Here is a 26,439-nt window from a genome sequence, read left to right as displayed (position 1 = left end):
CTGACAACAGGGGAAAGTATAAGGGAACTCTCTGTACTATCTTTGTAACTTTTCTGTAAATCTAAAACTGTTTTTAAAATAAAAAGTTTATAAAATATGTTAATGCCTGCTATGCTCTAGACATAGTGAGGCACTAGGGATACTATGGGTAAACAAAAGGGGCATGGCTCTACCCTGTAGATGCAACAATCTTTGGGGGGGAGAAGAGAGAAGATGACACAGAGAAACAAACAGGGACTCAAACACAGTATCACAAGTGGAAATAGGTGCTGTGGCAGTGAGTAGGAGAGATGCTTAGCCTAGATGTAGGGGTTGGGGGCTCTCCAGATAGCACATGCAAAGCCCTAAAGGCAAAATAATGCACAATATCTATAAGAGATAAAGTTCCAATATGACTTAGTGTGGTGCTCAGTGAGAGGGATGGGAAAAATAGTGATGGCAAGATACGGAAAAGCAAGTAGGGTCAGATCAAGAAGGCTTAGTAAGTAACGTTGAAGTTTGAACCTTATCTCAAGAGCAGTAAGGAACCATTGAAAGTGTTCAAGCTGAGATGTGACGAGATCAGATCTCTAGTTTAAAAAATATACTCTGGGCCAGGCATGGTGGTTCATGCCTGTAATCCCAGCATTTTGGGAGGCCGAGGCAGGTGGATCACGAGGTCAGGAGATCGAGACCATCCTGGCCAACATGGTGAAACCACATCTCTACTAAAAATACAAAAATTAGCCGAGCGTGGTGGTGTGCGCCTGTAGCCCCAGCAACTCAGGAGGCTGAGGCAGGAGAATTGCTTGAACCCAGGAGGCGGAGGTTGCAGTGACCTGAGATCGCATCATTGCACTCCAGCCTGGGCGACAGAGACTCCGACTCAAAACAAAACAAAACAAAATACTCTGACTGTAATATGAAGAATAAATTGTAATATGAGGAATAAATCCTATACCTAAAATTATAGGCATAGGATACCATCTACAAACTTGTTGCAATAACCCGGGCAAAGGTAATAATGGCAGGATAAGGCAATGGACAGACAGAGGTGTGAAGGATATTAGAGACAGTTAAAAGGTAGACTCGATAGGACCTTTGTTAATTGATTGATTGGGGGGATGGTTGGTAAAGGAAAAGGGGCAGTTGAACATTATGCCCATGTTTGTGGCCAGCAACTGGATAGACAGCAGAATTATTCATTAAGATATGATATTTTGGAGAAGCATATTTGGGGATTTGGGTGTACAAAAGGTCTTTGGAACATTTTTAGTTTTCAGGACAAAGTGGTAGAGTAAAGATTCATGGATCTGAAGGTCAGGAAGACAGGTTGGAAACAAAGATTTGGGCTTTCTCAGCATGTAGATGGTAATTAAAACCATAGTTCAGAAGGAATTACTAAATAAGTAGCATATACGACACTTGTTCATAACAAAAGCTCTTTGTCATTAGAATACGACTGAAAAAGAATTCTCATGCAACTAAGGTAGTAAAGAATGGATTGCATTTTAAAAATAGTTTTTCTAAATTTTTAAGAAGTCTGTACCCTTAAGTGGTTTGATTTCAGTTAGCTATAAAATTGGTTTACCTAAAAATAATTTTATTTCTTAATGATGTGAGAGGAGTGAAATAATACTTCAACTCCCCCCTCTTTGCATAATAGTTCTTAAATTTATCCCTTGTAAAAACTTCTTGAATGCTTATGTGTCCAACATTGTGCTGAGTAATGCAGCACAGTTTAATACAGTAAAAGAGCCTTACAATTAAGAGGAAATTTGGCAAATATGGCAGGGAGTGTGCATGGTGGTTAAGAGCACAAGTTTTGGAGACAAAGTTCTGGTCTAGGATCTACCATTAGCCAAACGGCGGCCTTAGGCAAGTTGCTTGACCTCTCTAGGATTAAATGGGGTAAGTAATTAAATGAGCTTGTAGGATTGTTCTAAGGATTAAATGAACCAAAGCATGTAAGGCACTCAGCATAGTTACAGGTATTTAATATATATCCAGTGAGTAGCATTTATTATTACTATTATTATTTTGTCATTCTTATTGTGTTCTCCTCTAAAGTAAAAGATCATTTTGTCAAGTGAAGAATCACTTAGGAGAACAGTTAAAATAAATTCTCGCAAGTTGATGTGACCTGAACTCGGATGATGACTGTTGGGAGGGAGAGAATTGAACAGAAGTAAAAAATATTTAGATGGTAGAATCAATTGGACTTACTGATTGAATGGGAAAAGTGAAGGGAAGGAAAATAACCATTAGTTCTAATTGTCTGTCCCCCAAACAGGAAACAAAGATAACAATTAGATCTCATTATCTGTCCCCCAAAGAGGAAACACTAAAAATGGCTTTGGGTGGCAGAAGTCTGTGCGAATGCTATTTAACTCATTATTCACAGGATATTCATTAAATAATTATGCTAAATGTTTTATATAGAAAACAAAAACTTACTGTTCATTTTAAAAGTCAAATAGCTTTGTTTTAAAGGAGAGCCACTTGTTAATGGTCTATTTACTGTTAATTTGACAATCTGTGTTTAGCAAATCATGGCTGTGTGTGTGATATTCTGAGCCCACTATTGATAAGAAACGCCCTTCGAGTTATTTTTCCATGAGTGGTACTGAGTTCATCTATTTCTTTCTACTAAGCCTCCACTATAGCCAAATCAGCACTTCTCAAGTGGTTCAGTAGGACCTAAGTATGGGGAGAATTTTTTCAAAATAATTTCAACTTTTATTTTAAATTCAGGGAGTTTATTTGCAAGTTTGTTATATGTGTATGTTGCGTGATGCTGAGGTTTAGGTACAATCGATCCTGTCACCTAGGTAGTGAGCATAGTAGCCAATAGTTTTTCAACCTCCCCTCCTCCCTCCCAACTCTAGTAGTCCCCAGTGTCTATTGTTGCCATCTTTATGTCCATAAGTACCCAGTGTTTAGCTCCCACCTATAAGTGAGAACATCTGGTATTTTGTTTTCTGTTTGTGTGTTAATTTGCTTAGGATAATGGCATCCAGCTACATCCATGTTGTTTCAAATGACATGATTTCATTCCATTTTATGGCTATGTAGTATTCTATGGTATATACATAACACATATTCTTTATCCAGTTCCCTGTTAATGGACACCTTGGTTGATCCCATGTCTTTGTTATTGTGAACAGTGCTGTGATGAACACATGCATGTGTGTTTTTAGTCAAATGATTTATTTTCTTTTGGATATATACCCAACAGTGGGATTGCTGGGTCAAATGGTAGATCGTTTTAAGGTCTCTGAGATATTGCCAAACTGCTTTCCACAGTGGCTGAACTAATGTACCTTCCCACCAGCAGTGTATAACATTCCCTTTCCTCCTAGCCTTGCCAGCATCTGCTGTTTCTGGACTTCTTAGTAACAGCCATTCTTGTTAATGTGAGATGGTATCTCACTGTGGTTTTTATTTGCATTTTCTTCATGTCTGTTGGCTGCTTGTATGTCTTCTGTTGAGAAGTGTCTGTTCATGTCTTTTGCCCACTTTTCTTTTTTTTTTTTTTTGAGATGGAATCTTGCTCCGTCGCCCAGGCTGGAGTGCAGCGGCTCGATCTCCACTCACTGCAAGCTCCGCCTCCTGGGTTCACGTCATTCTCCTAAGCCTCCCAAGTAGCTGGGACTACAGGTGCCTGCCACCACGCCCGGCTATTTTTTTAAAAATATTTTTAGTAGAGATGGGGTTTCACTGTTTAGCCAGGATGGTCTCGATCTCCTGACCTTATGATCTGTCCACCTCGGCCTCCCAAAGTGCTGGGATTACAGGTGTGAGCCACTGCTCCTGGCCTTGCCCACTTTTTAATGAGGTGATTTGGTTTTTGGATGTTGAATTGTTCAAGTGCCTTATAGACTCTGGGTTTAGATCCTTGTCAGATGCATAGTTCGTGACTATTTTCTCCCATTCTGTCTGTTGTCTGTTTACTTTGTCAATAATTTCTTTTGCCATGCAGTTCTTTAATTAAGTCTGGTTTTAGACTCTTGTCAGATGCATAGTTTGTGAATATTTTCTCCCATTCTGTCAGTTGTCTGTTTACTCTGTTGATAGTTTCTTTTGCTGTGTAGAAGCTCTTTAGTTTAATTAAGTCACACATATCGATTTTTGTTTTTTGTTGCAATTGCTTTTGAAGAGTTAGTCATAAATTCTTTCCCAAGGCTGATATCCAGAATGGTGTTCCCTAGGTTTTCTTTTTTGTTTTTTTGTTTTGGATTCTTATAGTTTGAGGTTTAACATTTAAATCTTTAATCCATCTTGAGTTAATTTTTGTAGATGTGACAGGTTGGGTTCCAATTCCATTCTTCTGCATATGGCTAGCATGCTATCCTAGCATCATTTACGGAATAGGGAGCCCTTTCAGGATAGGGAGAATTTAAGTTCACTCTTCATCTGCATAGAGTTCTAACAATGAGGCGGCCATGATACACTTCTCCTGTGTTTTTATACATCAGCCTATTGACTTTAATACAGTTACATGTAAGCTTGGTAAGCTTGGTTTATATCTGTTTAATTGGTTATATCTGTTTAATTGAAAAATACAGATATTTATTTATTTATTTATTTTTTTAGACAGGGTCTCACCCTGTCACCCAGGCTGGAGTGCAGTGGCCCGATCTTGGCTCATGGCAACTTCCACCTCCTGGGTTCAAGCAATTCTTGTGTCTCAGCCTCCTGAGTAGCTTGGATTACAGGCATACATCACCACATACAGCTAATTTTTGTATTTTTAGTACAGACGGGGTTTTGACATGTTGGCCAGGCTGGTCTCAAACTCCTGGCCTCAAGTGATCTGCCCACCTTGGCCTCCCAAAGTACTGTGATCACTTTACCACCAGGCCTGGCCCAGATATTGACATTTTGTTTGTTTAATTCAGCTTTACTCAGTTATTAGTTACATAGAGAAAAATTCACCCTTTTTGTTCATACAGAAACTTTAATGCCACCTGTTCCACAAAAATCAAGATGAACATAAAAATCACTCTCTGTGCTATACCTTCCCAAAGACTTCCTCTCTAGAGGTGTTTTTCACCTGAGGGGGACAATAGAATTACCTGCTCTATGTTACTAATAAATCACTAATATTGTTCCAAAATGATCTGTTTCATGTCTCTTTCCGCTCTGGACTGTATGCTTTTCTAGGACACCCGTGGATGGGTATATTGCCTGACACACTGCTTGCTTAATATATACTTGTCAAAATGAACTTTGCACTCTTTTAGAAAAGTACTTTTTTTTTTAACCAGCATTATTCAATGATAGTACTAATAAAACAAACTGAAAATCTCCCAACTGGAAGAAAACAAATCTGTAGATTTATTTTGAACTAAAATAAAGAATATGATTATAATCCTGGGTTTACTAACGTGTTCCCCTGATCTGTAGCAATTTCTCTCAGTGTGTACAGGGACATTGCCCTGAACTCATCCAAAGGGAAGGATCAAATGATTGTGCTTTTCATATCAAACGCCCCTAGAGATAGTTGACACTTCAGTGCTATGCTATGAGGTTATCTGCCTCTTTTTTTTTTTTTTTTCCCAGCTGGGAGAAAAGGGGCAGTAATGAGTGTGGTCTGCTACTTCTGAAAACTCATCCTCTCACCTGGCATCAAGAAACCTGCCTTGCTTCCTTTGAGCAAGAAGCCCCCTGAGGCTCTTTGTAAAGTGCTACGGGGTAACCCTAACTCTTAGAAGTCGATCTCTCTATTAAGCACCCCAGGGAATGAATTAGAGACTCAACTAGAAGGGACGGAACTCCTTTCTTTAAAATCTTGAAATCCCTACATGAGACAAAGAAAGTTACTTTCTGTGTAGCCCTTCACATTCTAAGTTTATCCCCTGTAACAACCAAAAGACTTGTGGACTCATACTGTTTATACATAAATAAAAGGTAATCTACAAAGTAAATACTATTTCGTTTCTATAATCTTCCTAATTTGAGATTACCCTAGTTTAATAAAAAGTTGTAGAGAGCACATTTATAAACAAAATTTAATTTTAAAAATTACGTCTTAGCTTAGTTTTGTAAAATTAATAATAATAGCTAATATTCACAAAGTGCCTATTATGTGCCAGGCAATATGCTACAAACTTTACTCATATTAACTCACTTAATCTTAACTGTCCTCTTATGAAGTGAATAATAACAGTTATCTCCATTTTGCAGCTGAAGAAATTGAAACACAGAGAGGGTAAGGAAACTTCCAAGGTCACACAGCTAGGATGTGGCGCAGATTCAAACCCTTTCAGCTTGGCTCCCGAGGTAGTGCTATTAACCACTTTCCTGTGCTGCCTCTGAAACCAAAGGTAAACTTCTGGACTGACATGAGAATGAAGAGAATACATAATATATTCATTTCAAACTAAACTGCAAAGCTGGGGATAATCAAAGCCAGGATGTACATACGCATCTGAATAACAGTGTTCCTCTGGGAGCTACCTGCAGGACTCCCAAATAAAAACAGTTACCCTGCCACTGAAAACTAACCTCTTCCTTTCCTGGAGCAAATGTATTACAGATCTAAAGTTTCTAAACCAGAAAATTTTATGGGAAGAAATTATGCAATGGAGCGAAAATACATGAGTTTTATATTATTCTTTATTGAGGCTACATTTCCAAGGCAATAAAAACTGTTGGCAGTATAATTCTGAAATAACTAAAAGTAAAAATATCCCCCACCCAAAATGTAAATCAAGGCTTTCTAAACCTTGGGTTTAGAAAATTCGACGAAATTCAAGCTTCCGGTCCACACTGTAATTTATGTGGTGATTTCGGTCTCCAGTCTTCAGCTTTTTTCTTCATTTCAGTCTACTCTGTATGCTTTAGTCTTCATAATATATCATACCTTTCCCTTTATAGGTGAAAATATGTTATTTTTTTTTGACGATACATAAAATATATCTAGTGGCTGGTAAAATATTTCAAATCGCCTAGAAGATATAAACTAACTTGAATGAGTTCTTGAATTCATTGGAAAGCAGAAGTTCTATGGTCCTTTAGGTTTCTCTAATTGCTTCTTCTTGTTTTCTTTTCATGCTATAACACCAGTAGGAGAAAAAAATCAATCACAAGGGTCACCCTCAAAACGCAATTACTGTAATTAGTAATAACTAGAAGATGAAAACATGTTCCATGTTCCACTCTCCTAGATTTAGATAAAAAAGAGAAAGTTTAGGCAAAGTTTTTTTGTTGTTGTTGTTTTGTTTTGGTTGTTTTTTTTTTTTTTCAGCAGTAATGAAAAACAAAAACAAAAAAGGTTTAACAATAAGGTTGTGGGGGTGCTGGGAGTTCATTTAACAATAAGGTTGTGGGGGTGCTGGGAGTTCACACACAATTTGACTTTGCCAATGATACATTCAAGATCAGCAATATCTAAATTATTTGCCACTGATTAATTTTCAAAGCTTGGGCTATTCTCATTTCAGGTGAAAGAAGGAAGAAAACAATGACATGTAGAACCACAGCCTCATAAATAATAATGTTTGTAGTTTTCTCTCCTAAAAATAAGATTGATCCAAAGCTGATCTGGGTATCAGAAGGAAGCCCGTAGCTAGTTTGGTCCAATACCATTTGTCCTATATCTTTTTTGTTTGTTTCTTTGTTTGTTTTTTTGAGGCAGGGTCTCAGTCTGTCGCCCAGGCTGGAGTGCAGTGGTGCAATCGCGGCTCACTGTAACCTAGACCCCTAGGCTCAAGCGATCCTCCCACCTCAGGCTCCCAAGTAGCTGGGACCACAAGTACATGCCACCATGCCTGGCTAATTTTTGTATTTTTTGTAGAGACAGGGGTCTCACAATGTTGCCCAGGCTGGTCTTGAACTCCTGAGCTAAAGTGATCCGCCTGCCTCAGCCTCCCAAAGTGCTAGGATTACAGACATGAGTCACTGCACCTGGCCTGCCCTATTTCTTTATTATACTGTGTCACTTTAAAGCTTTTCTAAAAGTAATTGAGAAAGTTTCAATGACAATTAAAAACTACTAGTAAATTCTCTTTAATCTATGTGAAAATTTTTAGTTTATCTCTTGAATGGTCTGACAGTATGTACATGTGGCCCTTCTAGAGTCTGATGAAATCAAAATAGTGACATCCCTCAATCAGCCCATCAAGTGGAGATCTTGGAATCAAACAGAAACAGATATAGGCTTCTCTTTTTCCACTCCTTCTTCAGTGATGGCTATGTCTGGGTGAGGTAAAAGGACGCTATTCTGTATTTATATGATTTTTAATTGACAAACCATAATTGCATCACACTATGATATTAGTATGTATACATATAGAAAGTGGAGAGATTAAATCAAGCTAATTAACATATCTATCATCTCATTACTTTACATTTTTTATGGTGAGACACTTGAAATGTACGCTGTTAGAAAGGCAACTGAAAAAGTTGAAAAAGGTCACAACTAACAGATAACTGAGCCAATGTAGGTTTTTTTGTTGTTTTTTTTTTGAGACAGAGTCTTGCTTTAACGCCCAGGCTGGTGTGCAGTGGTGCAATCTCTGCCTCCCAGGATCAAGCAATTTTTCTGCCTCAGCCTCCCGAGTAGCTGGGATTACAGGCGCATGCCACCACACCCGGCTAATTTTTGTATTTTTAGTAGAGATGGGGTTTCACCATGCTGGCCAGGCTGATCTCGAACTCCTGACCTCAAAAGATCCACCTACTTTGGCCTCCCAAAATGCTGGGATTACAGGCGTGAACCACCGCGCCCTGCCGCCAATGTAGTTTTAAGATGTAATTAATTCCCGTCACGTCTCCCATTACTTCTTTATTATGTTCTGCACGTATGCATGTCTGTGGATGGTTTTCAAGAAATCAGAGAAAGTTCTCCAAAACAAGCCTGCCCTCCTAGCAGAAGCACGTCTCTGAGGGAACATCAGGCAAGAGCACAGATGGTTTGTAGATGAGTAGATGGTAAGCCACCTGCCATGTGAGGGCTGGGCTCTCGCTGAGCCAACCCACAAACACAAGGGGTCAGTCTTCTGAAATCAGACGGGCCAAGTATCAGATTCATTAGGTCTGAATTAGCAAATTCAGATAATGGCTAAGTTTGCATCTTGCTTCATATGTTGTCAGATCCTAAGAGGCACTATGTCTGTGCAAGGAAGACCTAGACAGGTGAGGGACTCATAGATTTCAAAGGATATAATTCAGTAAGACTCTACTACGTGAAACAAAACGAGAGAGAAGAGAAGGAATGGGCAAGGAAAGGAAGAGAAGGAAAGAAAAGAAAAATAAAATTTTCTTAGGTTATTTGTGAGCATTTGAAGCATGAATAAAATGCAATTTTTGACTTGATACAGCTATGCACATGATGAGAGAAAGAAGCAATATGAAAAATTACTATCACATACAAATGAAAAATCTTTCAAATTATCCATTTACATTTCACACAGGCTATGCAGCATCTCATATTAGAGGTACAATGCTCATGCATAAAGATCTCCCTGAGGCCACATTCCAGAACTTTCCTTTCCTCCTCCAGTGACTAGCCTGAAAAACACTGCTGACACTCATTACAATGACAACAAAGAAGGTTTTTCCCCCTTCATGAATAAAACACTCACCTAGAGTTAATTTTTGTGATTTATAGCAAGGGAGGTCCATGCCAGCTGCAGAATTCAAGGCTGCCTGCAAATGTATTTATGATCTGTTTTAAAGTCAGTAACTTTCAGGATTTCACTGTGGTTGCCTATATCTTATGTACTGTTTTCATGGAGGCAGTAAAGTAGGAGGATGCAGGACTGATGAAATTCATTCTCAAGGCTGGGCACCCTGGCTCATGCCCTTAATCCCAGCACTTTTGAAGGCCGAGGTGGGTGGATCACTTGAGGTCATGAGTTCAAGACCAGCCTGGGCAACATGGTGAATGACCATCTCTACTAAAAGTACAAAAGCTTAGCCAGGCATGGTGGCATGCGCCTGTAGTCTCAGCTACTAGGGAGGCTGAGGTGGGAGAATCACCTGACCCCAGGACGTCAAGGCTGCAGTGGGTCAAGATCATGCCACTGTACTCCAGCCTGGGACACTGGAGGGAGATCCTGTCTCAAAAAGAAAAAAAAAAAAAAGGAAATTTCATCTCTCAGCTAAAAAAGAATAAGGAGATTTCAGAATATATATATTAATCCGTTTTGCCCCCAAAATCATCTGAATTTTGTAAATTCTCAATTTTATATTTTAGTTTTAAAATTAAATTTCTCAATAAAATCATGATAAAAGAATGATAAACTTATGTTTGCATGAAAATTAAATGGATATAACTTTGCCAATATAATCTAATGCTTTTGGCAACATTTTTGCTTTCATACAATCAGAACATAGTGAAAGCATTTATCTAGAAACATTTGACAGGAAAGTTCAAGCAAATTGGGGCATTTCTAGCAGCTTTGAGGCAAGCAGAGAACTCTGCTCTTAAGGCAATGCTAACCCTAATCATGCAGAAGAGGTAATAGCATTCACTAAAGGAATTCGACCATTTAGACTGGGCTTCTGCAATAATTCATAAAGTAAAACAAAAAAGTAGCTTTTAACACACTTTAGAGCTATGATTATGCATGGCTTGACAAATGTTTGCTGAGTGAATATTATTTTATTCTTTCCAATGGTATTTCATCAGTGCCATCAATGGTAGAATTCACCATTATTTTATGTGCCCTTAACGAAAAATAAAACGCTGCTAATTAAACTACAATGCATCTAATTTTAGTGATGTGGGGAAAAAAAGTATCTTAGAATCAATGTAACATAGTAAGACTGAAGCCTACTTACTTCCAAATTCTGGGCTGTGATGCTTCTACATAAGAATTTATCGGTTGGTGACAAAGAGTACTAATGACCTGCAGCAAATCACACTATAGGACTCTCATTTCCTGACTCTGACATTTTTATTCAGGTTAAGCCAGGTTAAGTAATTCCAGAATATGTTATATGTTGTTGATAGAGCAACTCATATCCTTCTTAGCCTCACTGGAGAGCCTCCCAGCGCTCTTACTCCACAGTCTCTGAGCCCTGGTTCCCTTGCTCTATCACAATCCCTCCAGTGTATGTAGCCATGCATACACTTCTCACACATACACAGTGCTCAAGACAACTTCCTTTTGACACACAGACAGTTCAGATCATAAACATCTCTGGAGTGATTAGCACTCCTTACACCTCAACACAAAGGGTGGGTGAGTAAGTATGTGCTTGGTTGAAGGTAGGGTATGTTCTACTCCAAGCTCCATTTTCCTGTCCTGTCTCATTCAGCTTCTAACACATGTGAAGCTGCTTCTTAAAAGGCCTTTTTTTGTGGCTTCTGTGATCTCATGTTCTCCTGGTTCTCCAGCTATCTCACAATCATCATTGCTGATGTATTTAACACTGTTTTTTTTTGTTTTTTTTAATCTTTAATTCCTTTTTTTTTTTTTCCGACAAGGTTTCGCTTTGTCGCCCAGGCTGGAGTGCAGTGGTGCAATCTTGGTTCACTGCAACCTCTGCCTCCCAGGTTCAAGTGATTCTCCTGCCTCAGCCTCCCGAGTCACTGGGATCACAAGGTGTGTGCTACCGTGCCCAGCTAATTTTTGTATTGTTAGTAGAGACAGGATTTTGCCATGTTGGCCAGGCTGGTCTCGAACTCCTGAGTGAGAACCTCAGCCATATTCAGGAGTTAGAGGTGCCCAGTTCCTCTAAAAGTGGACGTGTAAGAAGAAGCCCAAAATAGAGGCTTGGTTGAAAGGTTTTTTGTTGTTGTTTGTTTTGTTTTTTAAATATAGGGTCTCACTCTATCACCCAGGCTGGAGTGCAGTGGCATGATCTTGGCTCACTGCAACCTCTACTGCCTGGGTTTAAGCGATCCTCCTGCTTCAGCCTCCCTGGTAACTGGGACTGCAGGTATGCACCACCACGCCCAGCTATTTTTTGTATTTTTAGTAGAGATTTGGTTTTGCCATGTTGGCCAGGCTGGTCTCGAACTCCTAAGCCCAAGCAATGTGCCCACCTTGGCCTCCCAAAGGGTTGGGATCACAGACACGAGCCATTATGCCCAGCCTGGTTGAAAGTTTTCATAGGAGTAGTTAGGACCTACAGCTCCTTCTCCAGCTTTTAAAATTAGGCATAACCCTTCTCCATTCTATCAGCAGAGATGAAATTTACTTGTAAAGAGGTTGAGCTAGAGAGGCTCTGAATTTGGTGATGTAGGAAAATGAGATTGAGTTGACATGAAACACAAGGAGTTTGCATGAAAATCTACTTGGTAAAGGTGAGATCCCTGCCATCCTTCTTCTCCCACTCAACTCCTAGAACAGAGGCAGCCAGCATAATACTTCTCGGGTAGGATATTAGAGGAGTTAGCTCTCAGGAAATTAACCAGAGACACATAAAGCTCTCCCCTAAAGAAGCATTAGCCCCCAACTGGGTTACTGTGAAACAGATGGTCAACAAGGCCCACCTGTGCACAGAGAGCATTTTAGTGCCTCAATCTTAAATATGAACAGATAGCCAAAGATTATCAATTAAGGGACATTTCTGACATGAATTACAGAGCCCCAAAGCAAAGAAAGAGGAAAAAAAGGGAATCTGAAAGCAAAAGAAACAATGCAATTGTTTATTAAAATTAAAATTAAACTTAAAACGTCATAATTTTCATAGATAAAAGAAAAATATTATACTCATTAAATAGGAACAGGAATCAATAAAAGGGAACTTTAAGAGAATTAGAAAACGTTCTTGGAAATTTTATAAAAGTGAAATGAAAGACAAAGTTGAAAATATCTATCAAATTTGAGGGAATCTGCCAGAAGAATTTAACAAAAAGATGAAAAATGGTGAGAAAAAGGTTCATCATCCAAGTAATAGATATTCTAGAGAGAAAGAAGAGCGAGAATGTTGGTGAAGAAATCATCAAAGAAATAATACAGGAAACTCTCCAAGAGCTGAAGACCCACAGGGTACTGAGCTCCTTGAATAACAAAAGATCCTCACTGAAGCACATTATGATGAAATTTCACAACACAGAAGTTTCCAGAGGGGGAACAAAAACAAACAGTTCACATAGAAAGCACCAAGTCTTCAGGAGCATTCAATTTGTCAACAGGAACACAGAAGGAAAAAAGAAAAATTCCAAGAAAAAATTCTTTCTAATCTAGATTTCTACACTGAGCCAAAATATTCAGCATAAGGAGAAAATGAAGACAATTTCAGATACACAAGACCTTCTATGTATCTTTCAAGTATGTCTTTTCTGGAAGTTTCTGAAGAAAGCATTCCACCAAAATGAAGATGGAGAATGAGAAAGACATTGGACCCAGGAATCAGAAAATCCCATATTGGAGAAAAGTGAAAGGATTTCTTAGAATGATGGTGAATGTAAGGCCCTTAACAACAATCTAACCAGTTCAGAGTGCATTAGAGCTTAAGGAAAGAGGTCTTTATAAAAAAACTGGAACTGACAGATTATTTGGCATGTATGAATGTATGCAGAAAATATTCACAGCTCTGTTGGTTTGGGGATAAATTTGGGATATGCATTAACAGATAACAAGAACATTAATAGAAAATAAGATTAATAGGCTGGGCTTGTAGCTCACACCTGTAATCCCAGCAGTTTGGGAGGCCGAGGCAGGTGGATCGTTTGAGCCCAGGAGTTCAAGACTAGATTGGGCAACGTGGCGAAACCCCGTCTCTACTAAAAATACAAAAATTAGCTGGGCATGGTGGCATGCACCTGTAATCCCAGCTACTCAGGAGGCGGAGGCAGGAGAATTGTTTGAACTTAGGTGACAGAAGTTGCAGTAAGCTAAGATCACGCCACTGCACTTCAGCGTGGGCAACAAAACAAGACTCTGTCTCAAAAAAAAAAAAAAAAAAATTAATAGACACCAATAAAAAATAAGAAAAACAAAATTAGAATTACTAATTCTTGAGAAAACAGAAAGTTGTGCAAAAAAAAAAAAAAGCTATAAATAAAATTTACATTGTCAAAATAAACATTGAATATTTAATCAAAAATAGTGATATTGGGAGAATTGAGAAAGGAGAAACATATGTGTATAAGAGAGCGGGATTAGATATGAAAGTTAAATTTTCACTTCTGTAGTGGAAAATCAATAGATCTGATACTTTTAATACACTGAGAAACAGCAGTATAAACAGTCAAAATAATTAAAATGACATTCCTGAGAAACACAAATCTGGAGTAGAGATGGATTAGGGAATGAGTTTTTCCATTAAACGTCTTGTAGCAATACAATGTTTTAAATGATGTGTAAGTGCTCCTTTGATATACACAAAAACTTACATTTTAGGAAGATTCCATGGGGCTGTGATTTCAGCCCAGATGGAGGCACCAGTCACCTTTTGAGATCCAGTGCCATTAAACCTTGACTTAAACCACACTTAAAAAAAAAGAAGAAGAAACTAAGGCTTGAGGAACCAGAGCATTGCCTGCAACAAGTGGAGGAATTCCCAAAACCTAAACCACTTCTAGCACAGTATCCATCAGGCCACACATTACAGATGTGTGTATTGGTTTTGACATTAGATGAAGATGTGTGGGAAATATTTAATAGGAATGTGGAAGAGCTTGAGTAAACAAATGTTGACATGGTTCAACGTGATGTATGCTCATTAGCTAACTGATTGTCCAAATCATTTGATGTGGTATTATGAATCCTTCGTTTAGGACCAAAAATAATTAAGGGACAGATATGGCTTTTCTGAACACTGCATTGGAAATGGCAAGAATATTTTTATACACAAATCCTCAGCTAGAGCATATATTCAAAAGAAAGCTGCAGGATGAAAAATCAGAAGAGATATTGTGGCAGAACTGTGATGTGACGTGTTAGCATCATACAAATTTCATAAAAAGAATTCAGTGGACATTGAAGTGGACCTAATTTGTTGTTAATGTTTTTTAAAAAACCTTCAAAGACAAAAGAAGCTTAAAACTTAAATTAAGTAAAAAAAAAAAAAATGTATTTACTAAAAAAAAAAAAAAAGATGCCACAAATTATAGATTTTTTTTTTCCAGGGGTATATTTTTGAAAAGTCATTTTCTTTTAGAGATACTTACTGAAGTATTTATAAATGAAATCATATGGTATCTGGGATTTGCTTCAAAATAATATGGATGGATATAGAGTAGGGTTAGAGATGAAATAGCATTGGTCATGATTTGATGATTTTTAATTACTGGGATTCATACTATCCTATGTACTTCTGGATGTATATGAAATTTTTAAAAAAAGGTATCAAAAAAAAGGTGCCATCCACATAATTGAGAATCATCACAAGTATGCTAGGTATTTTTTTACAGCCAAGCAAGGCTATAATAATTAGCACCTGAATTGGTTTATAACAGAAGTTAGAGGTAAATCCATTACTCTTTAACAGTTTTGGAACACTATGAAACAACAATGAAAAGGACTTTGGTATCTAACCCATATCATTTCCACAACTGACTTAGTTCTCTTAGGGTCTCTTTGAATCCTCTAGTCTGGAGATTCCCCGGTATGCTGTTAGGATATAGTCTTTTTTTTTTTTTCGGAGACAGGTCTCGCTCTGTCACCCAGGCTGGAGTGCAGGAGCACAATCTCGGTTCATTGCAACCTCTGCCTCCTGGGTTCAAGTGATTCTCTCACCTCAGCCTCTCGAGTAGCTTGGATTACAAGCACATGCCACCATACCAGGCTAATTTTTGTATTTTTAGTAGAGATCGGGTTTCACCATGTTGGCCAGGCGGGTCTTGAACTCGTGGCCTCAAGTGATCCACCCGCCTCAGCCTTCCAAAGTGCAGGGATTACAGGTATGAGCCACCGCGGCTGGCAGAAAGATTTTTAAAATAATTATTTATTGAGCTTTTTCCTTAAAGGCATAAAATATAATAGTATATGTCAATGACATCTTAGATTCAGTAAAATATGGTAGACGAGTTGAGCAGAAAAAAGTAACAATTAAAACATGGCACACTCTAACAATGCTTCCTAATTTCATAAATGTTAAAATGAAGGAAAAAAATTTTCTCTTGGAATGGATGAAATGCAGTATTTATTTTCCTGAAAAGTATCCTTTCTTATCCCAACACTTCCTCTCTGTACTAAATCAATTTTTAAAATTAGCATAGCCATGGAATTACATCTACCCTCCCTCTAAGTTTGCCAGTAGTATCCCCACCTCCTCCTACTTGTCCTCATAGCACTAGTTCGAAAATACCAGCTTTGTATGTCTCTTTCCTTCTGGCCAATGCCAAGCAAGATGCCTTATTCCATAAATACTCAGAGAATGAAAAAGCATTTCCTTTTGTGCCTTTCACAGTGCTGTGTGCTCAACAGGTCCCATGTAAACATGGACTCGCACCCTGTTTATCACTGCAAGAAACGAATCTAGCTCTGCCAACTGAAGCAGAAACGGAATTTGTTCTGAAGGCAACTCACAGAATCTCCAGGTGGGCTACAGAACTGGGTATGGAGGCTATGTAGCAAAAATTAACACTTGAAATGCTGACACAGAACTGGCTCAGTAAAGACACCTCTACCGTCACCACCAGGCACAGACTGGCGTGGCCCCACTGACCCTCCAGCACTGGTCAAGGGGCACTGCCGACTGGAAAATCTGCCACTGGGGCAGAGTTTGGATCACGGGCCCAGGCCCAGATGCAAGGAGGTTTGGGGAAAGGAAGCATCTGGCACTTTCAGCTCCTAGACGGGGAGTGGGCTCTGCCTCATCATGCAAAAGACCCCCTGTGATAGTGAATTCCGTGTGTCTACTTGACTGGTCAAAGACTGCCGAGATTAAACATTATTTCTGGGTGCACCTATGAAGGTGTTTCTGAATGAGATAAGCATGTGAATTGGTGGCCTCAGTAAGCCATTTCCCCTTCCCAGTGTGGGTGGGCACTGTCAATCCATCGAGGGCCTGAATAGAACAAAAAGGCAGAAGAAAGAAGAATTCACCCGCTTTTGCCTCCTGCTTTCCTGCTAAGCTAGGGCATTAGTCTTTTCTTTCCCTTGGACTGGAATTACACCACCAGCTTTCCTGAGTCTCTAGTTTGCAGACAGCAGATTGCAGGACTTCTCAGCCTCCATAGTCAAGTAGGCCAATTCCTCATAATAAGTCTCTTAACATAAATATATCTCCTTTTCTGTGGAGAGCCTTCACTAATACAACCCTCGACATGGCCAAGAGATTCAGATGGCGTTGTTGAAAAAGAATGACAGTTGTCCACTGTATGCTATAAACAAATACTTTCAAAAGTCAAAACACAATGCAGAGTAATGAAAGTATACATAGAGTACACTCAGAACAAACACATGTTCATCTTCCATCATTGTCTAATTTGATTAGGTGTGCCGTGCAATTTTATTTTAGGACTTGGACACAAGCCTTTTTATGGCTACTCAAAATACACATCATTTTGAACTAGAATTTCAAATATGATCTTAGATAATTAAAGAATACCTGGAAACAGGCTGTTTAATTTAACCTAGTGCTAGTTACAGAGCAGATGCACCTATTTTTAGTTAGATTGATTAATTACCTAGGGAATAACTAACACATGGAAAAGAATAAGATCATATATTCATTATAAGTCAAAGCAATGATGTACAACAGTTATCTATCACATACATGCTGCTAAGTTGAATTAGACATTGACAGATTCGTGGATAAATGCCTGGGAGCTCAATTTAAACTGCAGGATAAGATTTAGGAGGTGTCTTTAAGGTCATCAGAATCAACGCCCTACCCAATAAAAGCATTTCTCTCTCTGATAGGTGGCCCAAAATGCATCACTTTCTGTACAGTATGTTATACTTTCTGTTTCTGACCTTCTTAGATCTGGGCTCTATTTATCTGTGAATCCAACCAAAGTATAGCATTAATTTCTTCTGTACTGTTTGCTAATGCTCAAGTGAACTAAAACTGTTTTTTGAAAACCAAACTGTTGGTAAACTAGGACTTCTACACTATGTCCTTAGCAAGTGATTTTAGAACCTACATGAACTTCACATCCATCCTTTTAAAATATCATCTTAGTTCCACTGCTTGTTCTGGGCTAAGAGATTTCAAATTTAATCCTGATTGTCATTCAAATTCTCTATTGCTTTGAGCTTTGCATTATGATCTATGTACATCTGAGTCCTTGAGAACATTGTAGAAATGTCACAGTCAAATAAAGACCTGTAAGGTAGACCAACAGAAACCAGCTTCTATGTTGGCTTACAGACCTATGAACATTCTTTGGATGTAGCTGATCAACCCAGCCATGACACTACATTTCAGACCTGATTTCTGCCTGTCACCCATAAAGATTACTCAATATTCTAGTTGATAAATGTGTGCTAGAGGGATTGTGCATATATAAAAATTTGATAACTCTGCCTCTATTTTAAATACTCCAGGTTATCTACAGTTTAAAGGAATAGTAGAGGAAATTTTTGGTATGGCACAAAACTCTTTAGTGAAGCAAAAACTATAACTCAACCCATCTGTTTCATAAGTCTTGATTTTAATATATTGGATTCACATAGTGCGCTACATATACATTATCCATGAGACAGAATATGAAAGTCAAAATTCTATGTAAAGTATTTTAATAAAGGCTTTCAAAATTATGACTAATGATGTACATAATAGGCATCTTAATTTAAATAGCCTTGATAAATGTTTACCATTTTAAGAGAATGTACAATTGAACTTCTCAACTAAAAGCAATTATTTAAGTTTTTGCTCATTTAGGTGGATCATAAAGCAAAGGAAATCTGAAATTAATATGTCAGTGTTTATGGAATATGGAACCTGCAGAAAATCTGGCTTCCAAGTTCTGAAGAGTGGAATATTCCTATTCTTTTAAAGGAAAAAGTAAGAAATGTACAGTAAATTCATTCCAAAGATTGATTCACATTTTAAATATTTATAATGCCAAGTGGTAAAGTAAAAAAGATTTAGGGAACAGAGTTTCTGATGTCACTGATTATATCTGTTAAGCCAAAAAACAGCTGTGAGATAAATAAATTATTAGTTTCATTATGAATGAAACCTTCAAAACATATGGTAGCCTTTCACCAACTACCTGCACAAAAAAATAGAGAGTTATAACAGCTGAAATGAGCTCTTATAACCAGCATGCTAATTACCCAAGTCCTAATCCCAATAATTAAAATGGAAACATTTAAAAGTTATATAAAGACTTTTGAATCTGCAGTTATTGACTTTCATGAGACTGATTTTTTAAAGAGGCTTAATGAGCTCTCCTTAGGCATTTGCCACAATTATTTTGCTTTGCAACAAAAAAGCAAAAAAATCAAATTGTGAATTATTTTGATGGCATCTGAAATATCACATAGAGTACCCAGACATTGTACAAATCATCTACTTTCATTGAGAATGAAGTTATTCATCCCTTGGAACCATAGCAACACTCAGAGTTTATTTTATAGATACTGAGATTAGGATTGGCACAATATTATTTTTTTAATGTGCATATTTTCCATTTTACAGCATAGAAACTGATATAAAATATGACTTGTTCGTGGTCAGCATAAGTGAGTTGGAAGGTTAAAAGCTCCCAGGATGAAAGAACATACTGTCTTCAGAATCTTTAAATTCAGCGTATCCACTGAGGACTTAGAATATAAAATGTAAATTGGGCACACAGTTTCAGTTAAGGCTCTCTCTGGGTGATATTCCACATAAACTGTCATTGAGGATTACTGCAGTAAGCCTTTCTTTAATAAGCCATGTTCATGCGAAGTCTTGCTGAAAACAAAACCTGTGGTCTAATTGCCTTGAAATTTTAGCAGCATCAACACGTTCTTGATCATATATTTTTTTCTCATATTCTATCAGAATTACAAGGCAGAATGTGTTTGGCAAACATTGCAAAGAGGAACAGTAGAAAAACCTGAAGTAGGACTGTTTTCTGCTCTGTTGAAAAGATAATCATTTGATAAGAAAGACCCTAATGAGCTACTTAGTTATAAGTTTTAGTGTAGGGTAATTTTTTATAATTTTAAGATCTTTTTATAAAAGTTGAAGTGGAAATTTAACCACACATATGGACACTCAAACACATGAGGCTCTTCTGAAGGATGGTTCCCAAAAAAAAAAAAAACAGATTTGTTGACAGAAGGGCAATCTAGAATAGCATTCTATTATCAGTTGCTGGAGTTTGCAAACTGGAATCTTCAAGAAATGAGTAACTATTCTCTACCTGGACTGCAGTGGTTTGATCATCAACTTTCCTGGAAATTTACCATGTTATTCAATAATGAAAGTAGCTTCTGGGTCTTCAAAGACACACATGTATGTGCTGTGCCAGTTTTTTTTTTTTTGGAATTAACTGCATTTGGAACATTCTGACTAGGTCCTCTGTGGTACTACAAGCATATAGTCATTTCACATAGTGCTATTTCTGTAAAATGTACACTCTTTCCATCATCAGAATCTAGTTTTTTAAAGATAGCTGGATCAAATCAGAAATGATCTCAACTTAATTTCTTTTCCTACTCGAAGCAACAGATTTGCTAAAACCAAGACATCTGCTTATCTTATTTCAGAAATTTGTGCCAAGAAGCAACTGACTATTGGATCTAGAACTAGAAATACCATTTGACCCAGCCATCCCATTACTGGGTATATACCCAAAGGATTATAAATCATGCTGCTATAAAGACACATGCACACGTATGTTTGTTGTGGCACTATTCACAATAGCAAAGACTTGGAACCAACCCAAATGTCCATCAATGACAGACTGGATTAAGAAAATGTGGCACATATACACCATGGAACACTATGCAGCCATAAAAAAGGATGGGTTCATGTCCTTTGTAGGGACACGGATGCAGCTGGAAACCATCATTCTCAGCAAACTATAGCAAGAACAGAAAACCAAACACCACATGTTCTCACTCATAGGTGGGAATTGAACAATGAGAACACTTGGACACAGGAAGGGGAACATCACACACAGGGGCCTGTTGTGAGGTGGGGGGAGGGGAGAGGGATAACATTAGGAGATATACCTAATGTAAATGACGAGTTAATGGGTGCAGCACACCAACAGGGCACATGTATACATAGGTAACAAACCTATACGTTGTGCACATGTACACTAGAACTTAAAGTATAATAAAAGAGAGTAAAAAAGAAAAGAAATAAATGAAACATTACAAATTGAAAATAAAAAAAGAAGCAACTGACTATTGATCGGCATCTCAAATATTATATTTAATTACCTACTTTCATATAAATGTAATAAAACATTTAAATGGTATGTTCCAGTATTGTGTGATGATGACTTTTTACCTGAGACCAGGATGGTAATAGAATAGTAAACTAGCACTTAGGGTATGAGTCAAGAGCAGATCAATTGCTATTTTAAATGCATTGAGGTCCATTCACCGAAGTACCATTTGCCAATTCCTGCCCTTGTCCCTTTTCAGCTCTCTTTTCCATTCCCATTGGCGACTATTTAAAATCTTTCTTTCAGAATCCCCCTCCCTTCCCTCATTCTCAGCAGGCCACTCTGTCCTCTCACTGAGGCTATCAGATCAAATCCTTCAACTTCCAGCACTACTCTACTATCTATTAACACAGAGATTTTTTTCCCTCATTTTCTCCCAGGATAAGATCTTGCTCTTTTATTCAAGGCCAGTCCTGTCAAAACTGCTAGGCACCTCACTCCCTGACTACAGCTGCCCAGCATAGTTCAGTGCCTCTCCTAGGCTCCTACAGTAGACACGCCCCTCCACCACCAACATAAACACACACTCCGGGCACAACAAGTCCTAGAAATTATGATGCAGATCCCTCCCCCTGCCCCATTTCCCCTTGTCATCTTTGCATCCTTGGCACCTTCCACTAAGTCTAGCAAGCAGAGATACCCAACCAATATGTGTTGAAGTGAAACTGTTCACTTTTAAGCATGAGTTATTTTCAAAAGCTTGAACCAGAACTGAGCTTGTCCCAGATTGTCTGCAAAGAGCATATGATTTCTGCTCCACTTTATTTTTTCAACCCATAAATGACCCAAAAAGGAGGAATGAAACATTTCCAGTAACTAGGGTTGCAAGAAAAATACAGGCTGCCCAGTCAAAACTGAATTTGGTATAAACAACTAATCATATTTTGTAGTATAAGTACATACCAAATATTACATGGGACATAGGTAAAAACAATAATTCACTGTTTATCTGAAATTCAAATTTAACTGGGCAGCCCACATTTGTATGTGCTAAATCTGGACACCCTAACAGTGATTTGTTAAAAATTCTCAGAGGCCTCGGAGAACACTTCCTTTAAAGCACCTGGAGATTTGTATGCAAGCTCTGCAAACTTCTCAATCATCCAGATTTCATATCTGTTAATGCAACTGGGTTTCTTTCTGAACCTCTCAGTAACATGCTTTAAGAAATGCTGCTTGATTTATTATATGACATTTTCCCTTATTTTGCCAGTTTCATAGAATTTTTATTCTAATGCAATTTATCGAAGATTTTACAAAGAATACTGTAATTTTGCTTAAGATCTCTTGGAAAGCTAACATTTATGGAGTTATTATCACGCCTCAGTTAAGTCCTGGCTGCAAGTATTAATTTTTGAAATTTTCATATTTTCAATTAAATCAGCAGAAAGCAAAAAGAGAAATAAATACATCTTTGATTTGGAGATTTCTTTTCTTCATTAATCAAGCACAGCAATACATAGTATCCTCACTAACAGGCTTGCAGAAGCAGCCTGGCAGGCGGAGGTGAAGCCTGTGATGTAACTGCAGTAGGTCTTTGTTGGAAAAGCCTTCCTAAATGTAAAACATCTGTAAATTGAAGCACTTCAGCTTCACTATGTATGGGCTGGCAAGATTAAAGCGTTGCTTCTTTTAGCATCCTGCACTGGAAGCTTAACATTTTGTTCCACAGAGGAATTCCTTATAGGTCCTTATGAAGATTACATATCTATCTCACCAAAGCTGGGAGAAAAGCAGGCTTTTTCTGCAAAAGAGGACCATTTCGAGTACTGATTGCTGTGTGTGCTGGTTTACTGGTAAATGGTGGTGATGCAATGGAAGTTATAACCTGAAGTGTGGGAAAGATGCCCTACAGCCTGTTCCAGTTCTCAACGTTCCCTACATTAATGGGTTCTTCTTTCAGTGTTCTTGACAGCGATGTCTTAGAGAGAAGGCATTTATTTCTTCTTCCTATGAAAAAGATTAAGATGAGAGAAACACCTCCCAATGTAGATAGATACAAGAGTGTGCCTTTGGCAAAATACCAACTAAACTGACCTCAGAGAAAACTTCTGGGGGAGGGAATGACTAAGTCTGCTGTAACTACGTGTTGTCATAATATGTTAATGAATTAAGACATTTATCCCAATACACGCATACTACCTGCTTTCCACCATATTGGCACCACCAGTTAAGGACGGTTGTCAGGCTACCGGCACAACACGTATACACTGCAGAGATGCAGAACAATGCCTGGATGCCTGCCCAAAATTGGTCTCTCCAAATGACAGACTCAATTTATAGTACCAATCTACGGCCCACTGGGGGTTAGCGCATCTTTTTCCTAGTTGGTGAGGGAAAGGGATGAAATAATGTGGAATGCTCAGAGCACTGGTTGGGGCTTCCACCTGCCTGTGCACAGCAGAAAGGCTGAGAAACATATTCATTAAACTTGATCTGAAGCAAGTGAGCCTGTGAGGTCGTTCCTGAAATATTCATAAGGTGTGTTACCGGACTCGCCGCTTAGAGGTTGAGCAGAAACACTGAGTCAGAGCAGTCCGTACCCACTCTTGGGGAAAAAAAAAAAAAAAAAAAAAGCACCCACAACAGCTCATCCCACCACCACACTCCACTGCTCTGCTTTTAACAGCCCCGTCAGCAGTCAGCTGTCACTCTCTACTGGGCTGTCCAATTCCACCTGCCCAGGAAAGAGATGCTCTAATACTGAAGTGCGGAGTTTCCCAGCAGTTGGAGGAGGCGCAGCGCAACAGCCCAGCCGACCGCTCCTCCCGTCTCTCTGCCAGGAGGACCCCACAGTCCGGCGGCCCCGCAGCCCGGCTGCCTTTCTCCTTCCTGGAGACCGAAGCCCACAGGGCAAGGGGTCCCCAGGGACCCAGACCAGCCCCTCGCCCCAGCCAGGCCGCCCTTGTCCCGCCTTCCATTTTGACTCTGCCTGGGATCCCTTCCCCGAGCCCTCGGCGTTAGGTCGCTAGGCGACCTACGCCCGGGCCGAGATGCAAACAGCCTCTCGCGCCGACCTGCAGTCTCTCGGGTGTTAATTGGGAGGACAGGATAGGAGGGGAAATCACTGTCCTGGGTGACCCCGGAGTCCCTGCACCGAGGCAGAGTGCACTTTCATTCACGTTCCCTCTCTGCCCCTGATGCTTAGCATTTCTGCTGCGTCCCAGGCACCGCGCAGCTTGCGTGATGCCTCGCGTCCCCGCCGCACCTCTCTCCTCCCCAAGGGCATTCGCCCCTCGTCCCTAGGCTCCTCTGGGGTCTCCAGTCACCTGGACTCTGGCGGCGGCAGGCTCAGCAGCTTCCGTCGCGCGGCGGCGTGGTCTTCATCTCCGCCTTCCCCAGGCGCTCCGGTTTCGCGCTCCGCGGCGGCGATCTACGCGCTCGGTCCCGGGCGCCGAGGCTGGACAGGGGCGGCCGCGGCTGCAGCACTGGCTGCGGGCGCGGAAGGGGCGGGGGCGGGGCAGGAATCTGGGTCGCGTGGAGCGGAGCAAGCCGGGATGCACCCGGGGCGGCTGGTGGCGGGGAGGCGACCGAGAGCAGCTGGGGAGGGCGTGCAGAGGCTTCCCTGAGAGCACGAAGCGGAGGCTACTGAGCATGCCCAGTCCGGGAGCCGGGGGCGCGGGCGCAGTGCTGGGGGAGGGAGCGCGGCCCCCAGCGCCGGAGTCTGCGGGGAAAGGGTGAAATCTGCGGACCCCGCTGCTGTGGGAGGTGGCTGGTGTGGCCCAGTTTAATTGCTCCCGGGTGGACTCCCCGGAGGAGCCCACGACGGGAAGATGGTGAACCTGAGATGACCTGTCAATGGGATTCCCAGACGGTCCCGGGAAAGGTGTGTTCCCCTCCCTCTCCCTGGATAAATGTCCAGAAGTCAAACTTTGTTTTAGTTCAGCTCCAACGTCCCCCATCTCACCGAGCACCCAGTGACTCTCCCAATCCTGATCCCCACCCCTCATCTGCCCTCCTGGGCCTGCAGAACCCTGCCCCTCACCCCCACCAGCAGCCCCCGCCTTTCCCACTCCTGGCCCAGTCGGGTCAGATTCTCAAAGAGCCAGCTCTTTAATTAGGTGTAATTGAGAGATCGTGTCAATCCTGCCAGGTCCATATCTGCATTTCAACAAGGGCTTCAGAAACAATACCGTAACCCCGGGGTTAATTATAACAGGATGAATTATAGACACCCTGGTCTGGGGCTATTTGGGGGAGCATTGCTTCGTGGGGCCCCAGAAGCCACTTCATACACACACACATACACACACACACACACACACACACACACACACACACAGAGAGAGAGAGAGAGAGAGAGAGAGAGAGAGAGAGAGAGACCTGTGCCTTCAGGATTGCATTTCATGTTTGATGAAGAATGTTTTCTCCATAGCTAATCAAACAAGTCTCTTTAATGAGGCCGCATGGGGTTGGGGAAGGACCAAATGAGCTTCGAGGTCGGCGCTTATTTTAGTTTCATTTATCGCTCCAAGCCGGTTACCTGGCCGTCCTGCGCCTCTGTTTCCTCACCTGTAAAACAAAGGGTGGTTATACCTACCTCTGTGGGCTGTTGTGAGGATTACTCCGGCAGCTGGCAGTGCAGAGCAGCCTGGATACCAAAGCATCTGCCTGTCCCGCAGTGGATGTTCCCTGAATAAAGTCTCTGCAGGTTCCACCTCCACTATTCTGTGTTTATGAAAAGTTGGGTTAGTGATAATCCTTCAATGCTGAACATTTATCTTATTTCCTCTTCACATTAAATGACATTAAAGCCTTGACCTTTCTGATTTTTTTATCATTGTTAAAAGCATTAGCCATTATTTACTTTTCTTTCTTTTCAGGGAGATATGAAGGATACCTCCCCGAATAAATGTCTTGGAAAAAGCTAGACCTTTGGAGGGAAAAGCTTCTCAGGAGATATTCATTAGGGATAGATTTATCCACCTGACAAAAGAAATTTACTCCCTAGTCTTTTAAAAGTAATTTACTTGCATCTCCCTGTGGTCCTTGTTTCACAACTATTGCATGAAGTATGCCTGTATGGAAGGAAATTTGCTTCCCATACATACTGTTGACTGCTTAAGTATCAGTATTCAAAAGATGAACTTTTTATTATCTCCCAAACATACTATTTTTTTCATAACGCATTGCTTTATTCATGATGTTCCACCCTTTCTGAAATACCATTCTCTCTCATTCTGTTTTGTGAAGTGCTACTCACTCTTCAAGCT

The 26,439-nt window shown here is 39.9% G+C and overlaps 2 protein-coding genes across 4 annotated transcripts in view; both read right to left on the bottom strand.

Annotated features, from left to right (window-relative positions):
• ELMOD1 (ELMO domain containing 1) overlaps window positions 1-24,808 on the bottom strand; it is a 75,479-nt gene extending 50,671 nt beyond the window's left edge. For 2 of the 3 annotated variants that reach the window (XM_023208020.2, XM_023208019.2), the window contains exon 1: window positions 24,496-24,808. The gene's annotated coding sequence lies outside the window, so the exon portion shown is untranslated. The remainder of the gene's footprint in view (window positions 1-24,495) is intronic. The other variant, XM_023208018.3, reaches the window with a different exon arrangement.
• LOC113220744 lies at window positions 23,410-24,147 on the bottom strand. Its single transcript, XM_026450050.1, has 2 exons — window positions 23,904-24,147; window positions 23,410-23,549 (listed from the first exon to the last, which is right to left on the bottom strand). Exons 1-2 carry the CDS (start codon window positions 24,145-24,147, stop codon window positions 23,410-23,412), a joined length of 384 nt encoding a protein of 127 aa, XP_026305835.1.
• Window positions 24,809-26,439: the final 1,631 nt, after the last annotated feature.

Source organism: Piliocolobus tephrosceles, chromosome 13, assembly GCF_002776525.5.
Source record: "Piliocolobus tephrosceles isolate RC106 chromosome 13, ASM277652v3, whole genome shotgun sequence".
NCBI classification, from domain to species: Eukaryota; Metazoa; Chordata; class Mammalia; order Primates; family Cercopithecidae; genus Piliocolobus; species Piliocolobus tephrosceles.
This window is presented reverse-complemented; position numbering and strand designations above follow the sequence as displayed.